This window comes from Protopterus annectens, chromosome 12.part0, assembly GCF_019279795.1.
Source record: "Protopterus annectens isolate FY-2018-M chromosome 12.part0, PAN1.0, whole genome shotgun sequence".
Lineage (NCBI taxonomy): Eukaryota > Metazoa > Chordata > Ceratodontiformes > Protopteridae > Protopterus > Protopterus annectens.
Window position 1 is genome coordinate 627924345 of NC_056746.1, and position 15377 is coordinate 627939721.

General features: G+C 38.3%; 1 protein-coding gene across 2 annotated transcripts in view; it reads right to left on the reverse strand.

Annotated features, from left to right (window-relative positions):
- The window catches only part of CCP110 (centriolar coiled-coil protein 110), a 640744-nt gene that overhangs the window by 56870 nt on the left and 568497 nt on the right, over nucleotides 1-15377 (reverse strand). For both annotated transcript variants that reach the window (XM_044089754.1, XM_044089755.1), the window contains 2 exons: nucleotides 198-263; nucleotides 44-103 (listed from right to left, as the gene is read on the reverse strand). In XM_044089754.1, coding sequence (XP_043945689.1) covers nucleotides 44-103; nucleotides 198-263 — 126 coding nt within the window. The remainder of the gene's footprint in view (nucleotides 1-43; nucleotides 104-197; nucleotides 264-15377) is intronic.

The following is a 15377-nucleotide window of genomic DNA, read 5'->3' on the forward strand; positions in this document are numbered from 1 at the left end:
CATTATGATCATTACTTACTGAAAATATAAGCTACATACTTACCCTTGTCGGTAAAGTAACTTCTGAACTGGAGCATTCTGCCCTTGATTAGGCTGCAGAATTCTATAACAAAAAAGTACATGAAAAGAGGTCATTATCATGTATCATAATCTAACTGCAGGTAAGTGTTTAATAAAGATGTATGTTTGCAACTTGCCTAGTTTCTGAAGGTGTGTTTTGTTTCACGGGAGGTTTTTTATTCGGTAGCACTGCTTCACCAATTCTAATAAAATTGAGAATGAAAAGAGCTGACAGTTTTTTTTTAAGATCATCTCCCCAGCAAAACCAACATTTCTGCAGTTAGGCCACAATGTTAATGAGATTTTGGCATCATAATGAATGCACAATTTCAGCCAAAGTGTAAGCAACAGTGAAGATACTTTGCATTCAATCCAATAATTTGATCTCGTACATTAAATGCATTTTAAAAAAAACACACTAAAATGAAAGTAAACATTACTCCTGCTACAAGAAAAACTTAAAGAAAATCTGAAGTAATAATAAAACATCTGTTTATATGATCATTCTCATACTTTTCTGTCTCAGCAAATAAGCAATGTAGAACTGATTAGTCACATATGAAAACTCAGCTGAATGAGCAAAATGCTTCTGATTTTACATGTGTTGCTTGAGTGGTTATTGAGGGACTGTAAATTTACATAAAATAATATTTACTGCACTTACATTTATTTATAAAATCCAGTTTAAGACCAAGAACCTAATGAGTGCTACTACTGTAAAGAGTAGTCTAAGTAGTTTGCCATTTACACTTCTTTAGTAACAATCATGGTCTGGGATCTGACTGAACTATAAGAATACAACCTGATACTTGTCAAAAGGCAAATGATTTAACCACTGGAATATAAGCGTACAAACTTCCAGAGCTGCACTGGAGAGAATGAGTTAAGTAGCACAAATATGACAACTTAAGAAAGAAAACATCCAAGCGTAACTAACTGCCTACATTATAATAAAAAAAATACTACTTTGATATAAGTGAGATTTTGGGTACATCTGGTGCTGTATTTCACACACAGTATGCTTCTGAGAATTTCTCAGATTATATGTACTAGATTATGTATTTCAGTTGGTATTTCCTGCTACTGAGGTAAACTACACTTTTTCAAAATTCAAACCCAATTCATGTATGGACACTGACAAAACTCCTAGTAAAAGTCTTGTCTTTTCGGCTTTTCCCGGTTAGGGGTCGCCACAGCGGAACTCCAGTCTGCTAATGATTAGCAGTTGGTTTTTATGGTGTCGAGTTGCCAGCTCGACACCCAACCTTCAACGAAGGCATGCCCATTCAACACATGTCTTTCGAACACCCACTCGACCGCGGGGAGGACATGTAGACTCCACACAGGAGGCACTCCCAACCCAAGCCGAGAATCGAACAGGAGAACCTCTTGCTGTGAGGCAACAATGCTATCGCTGCACCCCTGTGGAAGTACTCCTAGTAAGTCTTTTACTAACTTAAAATCATACTTTATCCTGTCTTACATAAATGATATTTTACTGTAAAAAAAGCTTGAAGTACTGGCCAAGTACAGCATACATTTAAGTCTTTATTCTACAGTGCATAACTCCATGATTAACTTACATCTGAAGAAAGGGTGGTGTAGTATGTATGCATATAATTACATCTTCTTAAATGGATGTAGTTGTACTGGGATGTACACCATGTGATCAGAAGCTAACAGGCACTCTCTGTTTTGGACAAGTCTTGAGTATGGATACACTCTGTGTCTAAGCGTCTTCACACCCAGGCCATTCCTGATACTACTTCACTAGAAGTTTACATATTACATCATTGAGACAGCTCACTTTGGAAACCATAGGCAGTGTCGTAACCTTCTCCTCCTTGAACCTAGACTAATGAAAGTCTGAAAGTATTTCTATTGCCTAATCCATGAGAGAGGACTGGAATCTTGATACGTCACAGAGATAGCTGAGGGATTAAAATTCCAGAAAGGCAAATATCAATACCCTCTTGGGACCATTTCTCAGGCAACAAGGTCCTACAGCCTCTGAATTCTGTACCTGAACAAACCGAGGAGATCACGCAGAAGTCCACTGTAGGATGCCTGGCTTAGGATCTCACTCTACTCACTCTACTCAGCCAAGGGTTTACTGTAGACTTTCAACTTCTTGTGCATTCTGGTGCTTGCAAGATGCAAACATGGCATCCATAATGATGGGCAACATATGGCATGACTCCGGGCTTTCTCCTCCTTCCCTGGAGAATATTTTCTGGGGATGGGTGTAAAAATGGGACACAAAGGCCAGTTTGTTTGCAGTGAGCTTTCTAAATGTCAAGGTTACTCCAAAGGAGGGGTTATTCAGAGGAGAGCTCTGGAAAAGTCAGGTCTACTTCACATAACTGAAAGCTCAAAATACTGAAATTCATTTGACTGAGTCCACAATCCTGAATGTTCAAAATACTGAAAACTCAGTTGACGGAATTTCAGAATACTGAAAGCTTACAATGCTGAATTGCAAAATACAAAATGGCACTGTGTACAATACTTTAAGGTAAGTAAAGGGTATATGCGGTTTTCCCCACTGTAGTGCGAGTTACTATATATAGTTTGGGGGATGTGGGGGATAGCCCCCCACCTAGTTTGGTTTTATGTCATTTGGTGTCTGTTAATAAGGTAAGTAAATAGTTTTTAAATTTGGAAAGAGTTAGTCGGTGTTGTAAGTGTGCATTTTTCTTTCATTTGGTGAGATGAATTGTTGGTGATATTTGCGTGGTTTATTTGGTACTGTGAACCTAGATTTTGTGAATGTTAATGTTATTTGTGATGAAATGTTTGGTATTTACGGATCTGTGCATTTTTGTTATGTTAAGCAATTCACAGCTGAAGGGAAACACACGTCATGTCTATGGCTTAACATTTTGTATTTTGCAATTCAGCATTGTAAGATTTCAGCATTCTGAAATTCAGTCAAATGAGTTTTCAGTATTTTGAACATTCGGGATTGTGGACTCAGTCAAATGAAATTCAGTATTTTGAGCTTTCAGTCATGTGAAGTGGATCTGGAAAAGTATCACAGTGTTATCTGTCTCAGATATAAAGGTCTCTGAATGTTTGGATTACTGGCACAAGGTGGAGAGAGAGGAACATTATACACCTACCCTAGTTCCATAATGGGTGTGTCTGGCCATAGAAGAAGTATGGAGTCAGAATTATGAAGGGTGGGCAGTGGGTGTTGGGTGACAGATTCCCAGTGCTTGAGGATGCACCTGTAAGTGGCAGGTTGAGGACTTGAGAGGCCTGAGTCATACCTGGTGCAGGAGATAGGCCATGTTCCCTTGGGATCTGCTCCCACACCTGAGAGAATATACTCTCTGTCAGACATTGAACAATTGTCTGAAGTCTAGAACATGAACTATATACCCTGCTGTTGGAAGACTTTGTGGATTTTCCTCAGGGTGGCTTAATAAGCTCTGTTATACCTAAAAGTGGCAAAAAGAGTAAAGTTCTTAGTCTTAAATTCTAACTAAGCTATGTCTAGGTGACAGAATAAGTCATTCACTGAGATCAGGCCAGAAGTGGGTATGTTTTGGTTATGCAACTGGAAGCTGGGACATTCCCCCTAAGATAGTTGACAAAGTGCACTTGTCCAGTGCCCCCCTTCACCATCTTTATCAACTGAAGTTTAGGGTAGTTGTAAACTTGAGCCACAGATAGCTGAGGATGGCAACATGACATATGGGTACTGGAAGACAATCTCAAGACCAGGCTTGCCTCACAAGGGTGTGACTCTCAGTTTTCCTCCAATTCTCTAGCCTTCTGATCGTGCTCCAGCGAAGGCCTATGGCTGTTGTGTGGGATTATCATGCTTATTACTTCTCAATGCCATTCTGTGAGTAGGGACACAGGCCAGAAGCTTTTCTCCCTTTTATACATAAAGCTACCCAGGTTGAATGGCTGGCACTTTTGGTGGTGTTTTAATCTGCAATCATCCAGGCAGTTAATAGTGTGGCAATATGGGTCTTGATTTCTAATCTGGCCATCACATAAACATTTGAAAGTTTTTGGTGTTTCACATACAGAACAAGAGAACTTTTCTATGATAAATGTCAGAATCAAGGTATGAATTGTGCTGGGTCACACACACTCCAGCAGTGCGGTATGTAATGTCATAAAGTTCAGATATGGTGCATGCATGCAAGTCTGAGCCTGGGATCTCCCATAAAGATGTACTAAATAGGAGTGGAAAGGTCGATAATCTAACATGGAACCATCAAGAAGGGTTCCAAAGCTATATAAAATATGTTTAGGTTTATGAACTTTACTTATGCAGTGGGAGTGATTTTCCAGCAGTAGTATACATTTCCTGGATCTAAAGAAGGTGTCTGAATATTTTAATAGAGGGTCAGTGGAAAATAGTATAATTTTTTCAGAAAAAAAACTTCTTACTACTACTCAAACAGTTCAGCTGATTACATCTTGTACCTTATAATGAAAAAGACAAAGATCCTAACACCTGGCAAAATAAATAAATGTAGTCTTCACGGAGAAAAAAAAGAGATAATTTAGTTAGCCTTTTTGGATCATAACAAATAATGATATGACAAGCAGTCAAGAAATCCAGTGATGAGTTGCTCTTAACAGAATGGCCATGAAGGCTTTAGAAAAAATTTAAAGTGTAGAACTGTATTTTTGCATACGAGGGAGGATTCAATGTTTCCAGGCTATGACATTTACAATAACTTCAAATCAATGTGAAAACTGGAAAAATGAGAAAAACAGGATGAAAACTGACAACTATAAATTACAGTGTTGGTTAAGAATACTGCGTATGCTACAGACTGCAAAAAAACAAACAAACAAAAAAATTAAGCTGTATTGGAGGTGATAAAACCTAAGTATTAAATGGAAGGAAGCTTAAACAACAAGACGTCAACTTTTATGACACAGACACACCAAGTGAACACAGAGCTCATTATAAGAAGACATTGTGCTCGGCAAGGATGGAGGTCACTGTAAAATGGGAAAACTGGTAATGGGATGGACTGATGCAACTACAGAGCCAGATGCACTTCTACCAATCAATAGTCATTTGATTAAAGACATAACACAGTCCAGGACAACTATCCATATGGTTGCCATAAATCTCTTTCCTTCTTCCTGTCTGTCCCAAATCTCCTTCATCAAATCATCCTGTTTTCCTGCATATGCACCCAAACCACCATACTCCATTCTCTTTCACAATTTCTAAAATTGGAGCTACTCTGGCTTCTGCACTAACATTATCATTTTTTCACCTTGTCCACAGGGTGGATCATACCACCCATCTCAGGCACTTCACCTCTATCACCTACTCCTGCACCACCACTGTTTTGTATACCTTACTTGTCAGCTTATTTGGCATTCTTCACACACACTAAACCTGATACTAAGTGCTAGCTCATTGGCTGCAGCCCTCTGATTTTATCACTGAACTTCTCATTCAGGCTTCCCTTTCCATCAACCACCCTTCCCAGACACTTGAAACTGCTGACCTGTTCCACTATTTTTCATTCTAGATAGCAATTGCTCTCTTAGCCTTTTTGTTAACTAACCAGTATTCCTTCTTAGCCTGGTCTGAATTTTGATATCTCCCACTTTTTCCTGCACTCCTTTTTTGTGACAATTTCTTGGACTTTTGTGTTCCACTGCCATCTTTCCCTATGAACCTTATTTCAAAAAAATGTCTCAGCAAATTGTCTATAGTTTTCACACTTGCTGTTTTGAGAAACTGCTTTTCTTGACTCCACCTATTTCTTCTCCTTCTTGAGGTGCTAAAGTCCCAAGTATTTCCTTGCACTTGAGTGCTTTCACTTCAATCATCTTCCAGCCTTTGCTGACCTTACGGCCTTCTCTGACCACAGAATGCAAGATTGTGGCCATCAGTGGTAAATGCTGTGGACTACCTATTTTACTGAGGATTATTTTGCAATCTTTGATTCTACCACAGTGCCCTCTCTCTTTACTAGGAGGGAGTCTACCACAGTTGCAGACTGATCACTCTTGTATGTGATCTTGTGACTGCCTCTCTTGCTGAACTATGTGTTGGCCATCATCAATCCATTTGCAAGACAGAAGTGGCAACTCTGTCTATATTCCTGTTGCTCCACTAATGTGGACCCAGGCAGTCCTCATTTCCTGTTCTGTCTCCCAAAATGAGTATTCAGATGCCCCATTATCAACATCAACTCACGTCATCTTGCCTTATCTGTTAGGCCTGCAACTGTAGCTTGAATGCAGTCTTTTCTTCACCACCATAATTCTTTTGTAGGGCACAGGCAGAGATTATTACACTAGAGTCTGATTACAATTAGTTTATCACTAACTCTGATGACATCACTCAATGTCTTCAGAAGACTCTCCATCACTACAATTCCTGTACCATTTCTATTCTGTCCTCCCCTGAGTTGTTAATTCTGGGTCCCATCCTAAGTGGCTTTGCTGCACTGCCCTTTCATCTTGTTTCCTGCATACATAGGATGCCCTGTCTCCTCTTTACTATTATTGCATTAACTTCCAAGTAGCACTCTATCAATGAACTCTGTTCAGGGTGGCAATTCGTAATACATTTTTGGCAGGCTGATTGGTTTTGTGTCCAGCTTTTGCTCAACAGGGTTATCCTATGTAACCCAGCCTGGGCAACTGGAGACCAGCAAGCCAGTAGCTTATTTTTAAGCACCTTTACTGAATTATTGTTATTGACATAGGCAAATTTACATTTATATAAAAGTAATCAAACTGTATTAACAAGTCCATGTTTACAAACATTATACTTCACAATATATTGCTATATATCATATAACCTAAGCAACATTACATAAATTATTCAATTCCTGCCCTTTTTTAACAAGTAACATCTCTATTAAACCATGACTTACAACATAGGCAATCATACATTTATATCAATAAAAAAAAACAACACCGACACTATCGTAGTTGCAAGCATTTAACGTCAAAAAACATACATACACACTACAAGTTGCAAACATGATACACATCACTTATAATCCACCCAGTCACTTTCAGTCAAACATTACATGACTCATTTAAGTCCTACATTCTTTTAAACCTCATTCATCCCCTGTATGTACTGTTCCCACAATTCACATTTTTCCTACATAGCTTGATCCTACACTTTTCTAAAGATCTAAATTCCAGTTGTTTATCTCAGTTACTCTATTCACTACTTCTAGTACAGATGGTTTAGATTTTAATTTCCATTTTCTAATAATTGCATTTTTTAGCAGCCACCATAATTAGACATAGCAAGGCCTTACTATGTCTAGACAATTCCAACTCTGTATCATAGCTCAGAAAAATCATCCGGCTTGTCACACCAATCTGCTCACCCACCATCTCCAACAGTGCATCCCACAGGGAATCAAAGTCCACCAACTCACCACACTTCCAGAAAATGTTCCCAATTACCTCTTTCTTCCCCATCACAACTCCAACATTTACTGTCTACCTGAGGAAAAATTCTCTGGAGTCTACTTAGGTATAAAAATATCTATGTAAACATTTTCAAGCAAAACTCCTAAATCTTCCAGATTTTGTTGCATATTTGGAAGACATATATATGTCCTCCCATTGTTTCTTTGTGAAATGTTTATCCAATATCTCTTCCCAGTCCTTTCTAACCTCCTCTGATTCTTATAATTATCATGCAATATTTTATATGATATACTAATTATTCCTTTTTTAATAGCAGTGTCCGTTCTACTTTCCACTAAAAACTTTACCAGTGTTGGGCTTTCCTTTAGGATCTCCATATTTCTTTCTCTTTGCCTATATTCTAATATCAATCTTTGATAAAGAAGGTAGTCTCTAACCTGCAGTCCAAATAAATTCCAAATAAATTCTTCACATCTTCATATTCTATCATCTTTCCTTCTCTGATTATCTGCCCTGAATACCTTGACTGCTTTCCCAGTTTTCTCCAATAAATTCCACCCCCTCATGCCTATTGTCTATATCCCTAATTGCAGTTATCCCTATGGGCAGAATCTCCTTTCTCCATTCTGTGTTGGCATAGTTCTTATGATACATGCTGTTACTTTATAGAAATAATATTCTGTATGATTATTGTTATTCTCTTTAAAGGCCTGTATCCCAAATCCCAGTCTCTCCTTATTTCTTGAGCTTCCCCCCATTCATCATCATCCCTTTCCACTTAGAATTACAGTTTTCTGCTTATGCTATGTATAGGAGCCTTAACTGTGTAGCTTGGAAATACCCCTTCAAATTGGGTAATCCCAATCCGCATTGTTCTACTGGAAGGATCAGCTTATCCAGCTTGACTCTTGCCATCTTCCCCACCCAGATAAAATCCTTCAGTTCTTTATTAATTACTATCCACAACTTTTCCTCTGGTAGATAAAAATATGCCTGACCTGTCTGTACGACTAATGGGACCAAAAACATTTTAAGTGCTTGCATCTTACTATCCATATCCATATAATAAAGCTTCCATTTTCTCAGTTTTTGTATTATGTCCCAGAAAATATGTTCCCTATTACCACTTTCTTCCACATAACACCTCCAATATTTGGTATCTACCTGATGAAAAATTCTCTAGAGTCTACTTGGTGTATATATATATATATATATATATAAATATATATATATATATATATATATATATATATATATATATAAATTTTCAAAAAAAATGCTAAATCTCCTAGATGTTGTTGCATATTTGGGAGACATACATAAATCCCCCCCATTGTTTCTTTGTGAATTGCTTATCCAGTCTCTCTTCCTAATCCTTTCTAACCTCCTCTGATTGATTTTTTTATAGTTATCATGCAATATTTTACATGCTCTACTAATTATTCCTTTTTTAATGGAAGCTTCGGTAGTAGATTCTATTAAACACTCTACCAGTGCAGGTCTTTAATTTAGGACCCTCCTATTTCTTTCTCTTTGCCTATACTCTGATATTAATCCTTGACAGGGAAGGTAATGTCTAACCTGGAGTCCAAATAAATTCTTGACATCATCCCATTCTATTACCTTTCCCTCTCTAGTTATTTCCTCCAAATACCTTGGTTCCTGTGCCAATTTTCTCCAAAATATTCCAGCCCCCTCTAGTCTATTGTCTTTAGCCCTAATTGCAGTCATCCCTATCGGCAGAATAATATTTCTCCATTCCCGTGTTGGCTTAGTTCTTAGAATACTTTCTGCTACTTTATGAATATAATATCCTGTACATTTATTGTTATTCTCCTTAAAGGTCTGCACCCCAAATCCCAGTCACTCCTTGTTTCTTGAGCTTCCCCCCATTTCATCATCGCTTTCCACTTTGAATTATAGTTTTCTGCTTGTGCTATGTACAGGAGCCCTGACTGTGTTGCTATGAAATATCCCTTCAAATCGTGTAAACCCAGTCTTCCTTGTTCTATTGGAAGAATCAACTTATCCCACTTGACTCTTGTTGTCTTCCCCTCCCAGATAAAACCCTTCAGTTCTTTATTATCTGCTATCCACAACTTCTCCTAAAATATGCCTGACTGTTGCATAAGACTAAAGAGACTACAAACATTTCAACTGCTTGTATTATACTATCCATAGCCATACTACAGAGCTTCCATTTTCTCAGTTTTTGTATTATCTTTTCTTTAGTCTCTTCCCTCATATCCTTGGCTGCCACACCAGAATCATTTTTAACCAATACTCCTAAATACTTCATTTTATCATGTCGCCATAAATATGGATATTGGTGAACCAATTCATTAGTGGGTACATCATTTGCTGTTATTGTCTTTGTTTTAGCTTCATTAATTTTGTATACTGAAAAGATCTGAAACTGCCTCAAAATGTTCCACAACACTGTAATGTCATTTTCTGGTTTTGTCAGGTATAAGATAATATCATCTGCAAACAAAGTCAGCTTTTCTTGACTACCATACCAATTATATCCTTGAATTTCTGAGTCCCTTATTTTCTTTGCTAATGGTTCTAAACGTAATGCAAATAAAGGGGAAAGAAGACACCCCCTGCCTGGTTTCTCTGCTCAATCAGAAATTATCAGAGAGGACCTCCGCCCACTTTCATTTTCATCTCCTATCCCTCATATATCCTCCTAATCAACCTTATAATTTTATCAGGGTAATGCAAATGCTTTCATTGCTCTGCTCATAAAGTCCCAGCTGACTCTGTCAAATGCTTTCTCTACATCAAGACACACCAACAACAATGGTATTTTCTTACATTCTGCTTCCCTCTGGATCACCAATGCTCTGTTAGTGTTGTCAAATGTTTGCCTCCCCTCCACAAAACCACACTGATCCATTTCTATCAATTTTTCATCACTTTTGCCACTTTTTAGCCATTGTAGATAAACAGTTCATAATAGGATCATAGGAGATCACTAGGATATCGAGCCGGAGGTCATTTTAAGCCTAGCCATTTCAACCCAATGTGATACTGTAGTTACTAGTCAATACCAAAGATTGCATTTAGTGATGGCTGCTCATCTCCAGGAGGGTTTTGGGCACTATCCCCAGTAAGAATTTATGGTGCCCCATCCACTCATCCAGATTCCTCTTGAACAGTGTCATACAGATGCTCTGTTTCACACGAATTGGTAGCCTGTTCCAAAGACGTGGCAGTCACTAGAAGATAATCTGTCCCTCCAGCATGTCCTATTTAAGTCACAGGCCATATTTAAGTTCCTGGGACTGGTAGCCTTAGACCCATTTGATTTATGGATATGCAATAAGTTCATTAGGTTTGAGACTTGCGTTGCTCTGTAAGGCATAAGTCTCCCCTAAGAAGTATATATGATACAGAATATAGTGACAGGGATTTTAGTCAGTCAGTGTAAAGCACATTCTGGAGACCCTTGATCTTCTTTGTTAGAAACCTCTGAGGCCTCTGTAATTGCTGTAGATGCTTAGTATGGTACATACCGAATGCGGCGCTGTACTCAATTATGAGCGGGATAAGTGCCGAGTATAGGGGGTTATAATTTCTTTTGCTCTTGAGGCGATGGCTTTACTAATCAAGCAACGTGGAAAGCTTTCCTTACAACGGTAGAAACATGGTGGTCAAAGTTAAGGTCGCAGTCAACCTCTGATCCCAGGTCCCCTACCACTTCATGGCTACTTACGGTATTGTTATTGATGTGACAGTGTGAAGGGACATTGTGCTAGAGTTGTTGGTATGTGTGACCATCCTGGAGTATACTGACATCATTTGGGGATTCAGTGATTGAACCTAGTTTGCAGTTGTCTGCAAACTTGGTCAGCCACAACACTATAGTTTTGACCTGAACGTCTGAGAAGTATAATATTCCCAACTTTTATGTATAACAGTTTCTTTGTTAAATGTCTAGTTCCAGCTTTTGTGTTACATGCAAACACTTGCTTGGCAGGTTGAACTTTTATAATATTGTTTCTTGTCATATCCATTTGAGCCTATCATCTTACAACACTTTTTGTTTTATTGAAAGCCTTCAAACAAAAAACAAACACCCCCCAATACCCCCTAAAACGTATTAACTTAATACTAACATGCAAAACTATGTACATCTTCATATATTGAAGTTTTACCCTGCTAATAGGACCAAATATCTTAAACTGACAGCACAGTCATAGACTTGAGTTAACCTAAAAGAAAGGTTATCCATGTCAAGACACATGGTGCAGCATGTGTTCTATTAAGTGCTGCCTGGTTTTGTATTATCATTATAGCTCTCCCAGCTGGGAAAACACCTGAATGATTTCAGAGAACATTATCTCCTAGCCAATTTCTCTCTTTTTTTTCTAATTTCTCTTTATTAGATTGTAGACAACTTCTCTTTATCAGATTGTCTTCAATGAGACATGAGAAGCACATACAGAATTGCTACTAAGTTTATAGGTTCATAGGTAGGTACTAGGCTATCGGTCCAAGGGCCTATGTAAGCCTAGCCAACAACCTTCCCTGGCTTAAGCCACCCAAGAAAGTTATTTTCCTGTGCCACTGTCGAGCAGAGACACAGAAGTGATCCCTGGGGTGTATTTCCTATTTCCCATCCACTCATCAAGATTTTTCTTGAAGACTGCTAATGAAGAACTTTGCTTGACATAGATGGGTAGCCTGTTCCAGAGTATGAGAAGTCTCTGGGACAGGAATCTATCCCTCCAGCATGTCCTGTTTATTGTGGTGAAAAGGTTTAGGTCCCTAGAGCGTGTAGCTCGGAGGGATTGGGATTTCTTCAGGTGTAGCATGTCCAACAGCTCTGGGTTTGACATAGCTTTATATGTTAGACGGAGATCACCTCGGAGTAGGCGATATGCTACGGAGTAAAGGTGGAGGCTATGGAGTAAAGCTGGAGTAAGTATACATTTATTTGCTAGAAAAAAGCATTACAATAATCAATATTCTTTTTCACTTACTTGTTTTCTCTTAAAACGTGTAACTACATCAAGCCAAGAACACCAATCCAGTCACCCCACACACAAGAAGGAGAAAACACACATTAATGTTTATTTTGCCATGCCCTTTTAAGCAAACTTTTCTTTTTCTTTTTTTTTAATTGTAGTGCCTACATTTCTGAAAACTGAACAAGAACAAAGAAAAAAAAAACATTTACAACATTATCCCCGTTACTCTTAAAAATAACTGAGAAACCTTTACTTTATAACATCCAAAGCAAATCATACACTATAAAAATAGTACTATTAAGAAAGAATTTTGTTTTACTTACAGTTAACTTTCTCCTTCCTCTTCCCTTCCCCTAAGTATTTTTCCGAACATTAATAACATGATGTAGGGCATATGCTTTGGAGTTCCCCACAAGTCCAATAAAGTCAAATATTTCTAGATTTTCTTGTTCTGTCATATTTCACAAATATAATTATTGTTTTGTAATCCCATATTTGTCAATTTCCCAAGTTACTTGTTTTATGCCTGTTCATCTCCATCTCCCAAATATTGTCTCTGCTTCATTTCCAATGTACTTTTGATTCTTTTAGTCAACGCCTGTGCCCCCTTCCTTCTGTCTTGCATTTTCCATTGAAACTTTGAAAAAGGTTTCACTGGCACAGTCTCTCTGTGGTTTTATTACTAGAAGAACAAGTAGCAGAATCTCCTTCTGTTTCACCTTTTGTTAGACAAACTTTTGTATTTCCTCCTTAGCATGTACTTCATCAAAAAATGATTTTGTCCCTTCAAGGAAGAATATTTTGAAGATAGCTGGGTACAGCAGTTTGAATCTCATGCCTGCTTTTTAAAGCTCCCTGAATAGTGGAATAAATTTACTCTTCTGCCTGGATAACAATGAGTATTCATTCTCCACAAATACTCCGTTGTCTCCCACTCTTACTACTTTGTACTTCTGTCACAGTTTGTCAGAATCAACTCCTTCTGCTGGTAAGACTGCATCTTTACTAATAAAGGATTGGCTGCATTCTTGTTACCAGGTTTGAAGTGTACACATGATATGCCCTTTCAACTAATAGCTCCTGCTGCGGAATACCAGTCCAGTTGCTTATTTGTGCTTTCATAAAATTAATACAGTCTGTTTTTTCCAGCTTCTCTGGTACAGCTGAAAATCTCAGGTTTTCCCTACGTGCTCGGTCCTTTAATTCTGTTATTTTCTTTAAACATCTCTTCTTGAGCAGTCTCATATTCGGCCAGCCTTTTCTTCATTTCGACCTCTGATTTTTGCAGTTTAATCACCACTCTCATCTGAATATCTGTTTAAAGCATTTTCAGCCTTTTGTTGTTTGAGTTGATATAATCTATCAGTGTTTTGTTCATTTTGTGTGTGCAGTTGTCTTATACTTTCCTCTAGACTACTGGAAGCCACACCTGGAGCTAGCACTGCTTTTTGCTGAACAGCTGCAGAGCTTTTCCCAGTCAGTACCTTTTCCTCACCTTTTGTAACTGATTTTCTTTCATGTCCTCTGTATTTCTTTTTTCCTGGCATCCAGGCAATGAACTTACAATCCAGTTACTAAAATTTATCCAGAAACACAATAGTTTACTGGCCTTCGGTGCTGAGTTTTTTTCACACTGTGAGAGCTAGAATTAAGCTGTTGCTCAATGTGCAGCCATCTTGGAAATCTCTATGCAACTGTACTTTTATAATTATATATTATTTACAGCGTTGAATCAAATACCACAAAAATGACAAGAAAAAACAAGTATACTCTCAACACATGAGTTATGTTGGTAAAATAGTTTGTGAGAACTGAGCTGAAACATGCAAATGTATGAAAGAGAACTAGGAAAATGCATACATGGTTAACAAACATAAAATGTGTGCAATATTAAGATAAAAAGAAGTTATGTACTCACCATAACGTTCCATCTGAGTAGGTAAACTTAATTTGTCAGCAACCTGTGGGTTACAGATCCAACACGGATCTGAGCCAGCAGCATACCAAGCAAAAAGATCCGAGCTCCAAGCTCCTCCTCCTTACCCATACTACACTGCAACCTCCTTCCAATCCTCAGATCGCATTTGCCACCTGCACATAATAACAAAACAAACTAACAACCTCAGACACCTGACTCAAGGACAAAGTAAAGCTCATAAGTCCGAACACTGAGCTCAGCTAAATAACCATGAAGGTCAGGGGGAAGGAGGGAGGGACGGTTGCTGACAAATGAAGTTTACCTACTCAGATGGAACGTTATGGTGAGTACATAACTTCTTTATCTGAAGTAGTTAACTTCATTTGATCAGCAACCTGTCCCCAGCTACCCGAATCTTTGGAGGCCCTTAAGGAAGGATATTCCAGAGCAATGCAGAGCCAAAGGCAGCCCTTCCTCTAGACACCAAATCCAGTTTATAATGAGAGATAAAGGTGTGAGAGGACACCCTTGTAGCTGCTGAACAAATGTCATCCAGGGAAGCTCTATACCAGAATGCAGCACATGTTGCCATAGAACACGTAGAATGAGCATGAACTCCCATTGTTTCTGGTAAGCCAGACTCTCTGTATGCTTGTAAGATACAACTCGAAATCTACCTGGCGAGAATCACCTTTGAAACTGGTTTCCCTAGAAAAGGCTTAGCAAAGGAGACAAAAAATTGATCAGATTTACGAAAGACATCCGTCCTGTGCAAATAAAAACGTAACTGTCTGTGAACATCCAGCAAATGAAGTTTATATTCTCCTTTGCTCTAGAAATTAGGAAAAAAGACAGGCAAATTAATGGACTGATTAATGTTCATCTCGGAAGCAACTTTAGGGAGAAAGGAGGGATTAGTTCTGAGAGATACCCTATACTTATGAAACACAAGGTATGGAGGCTTGATACAGAGAGCCTGAAGCTCTGACACTCTCCTGGCTGAAGTAATTGTTACCAGAAAAGTC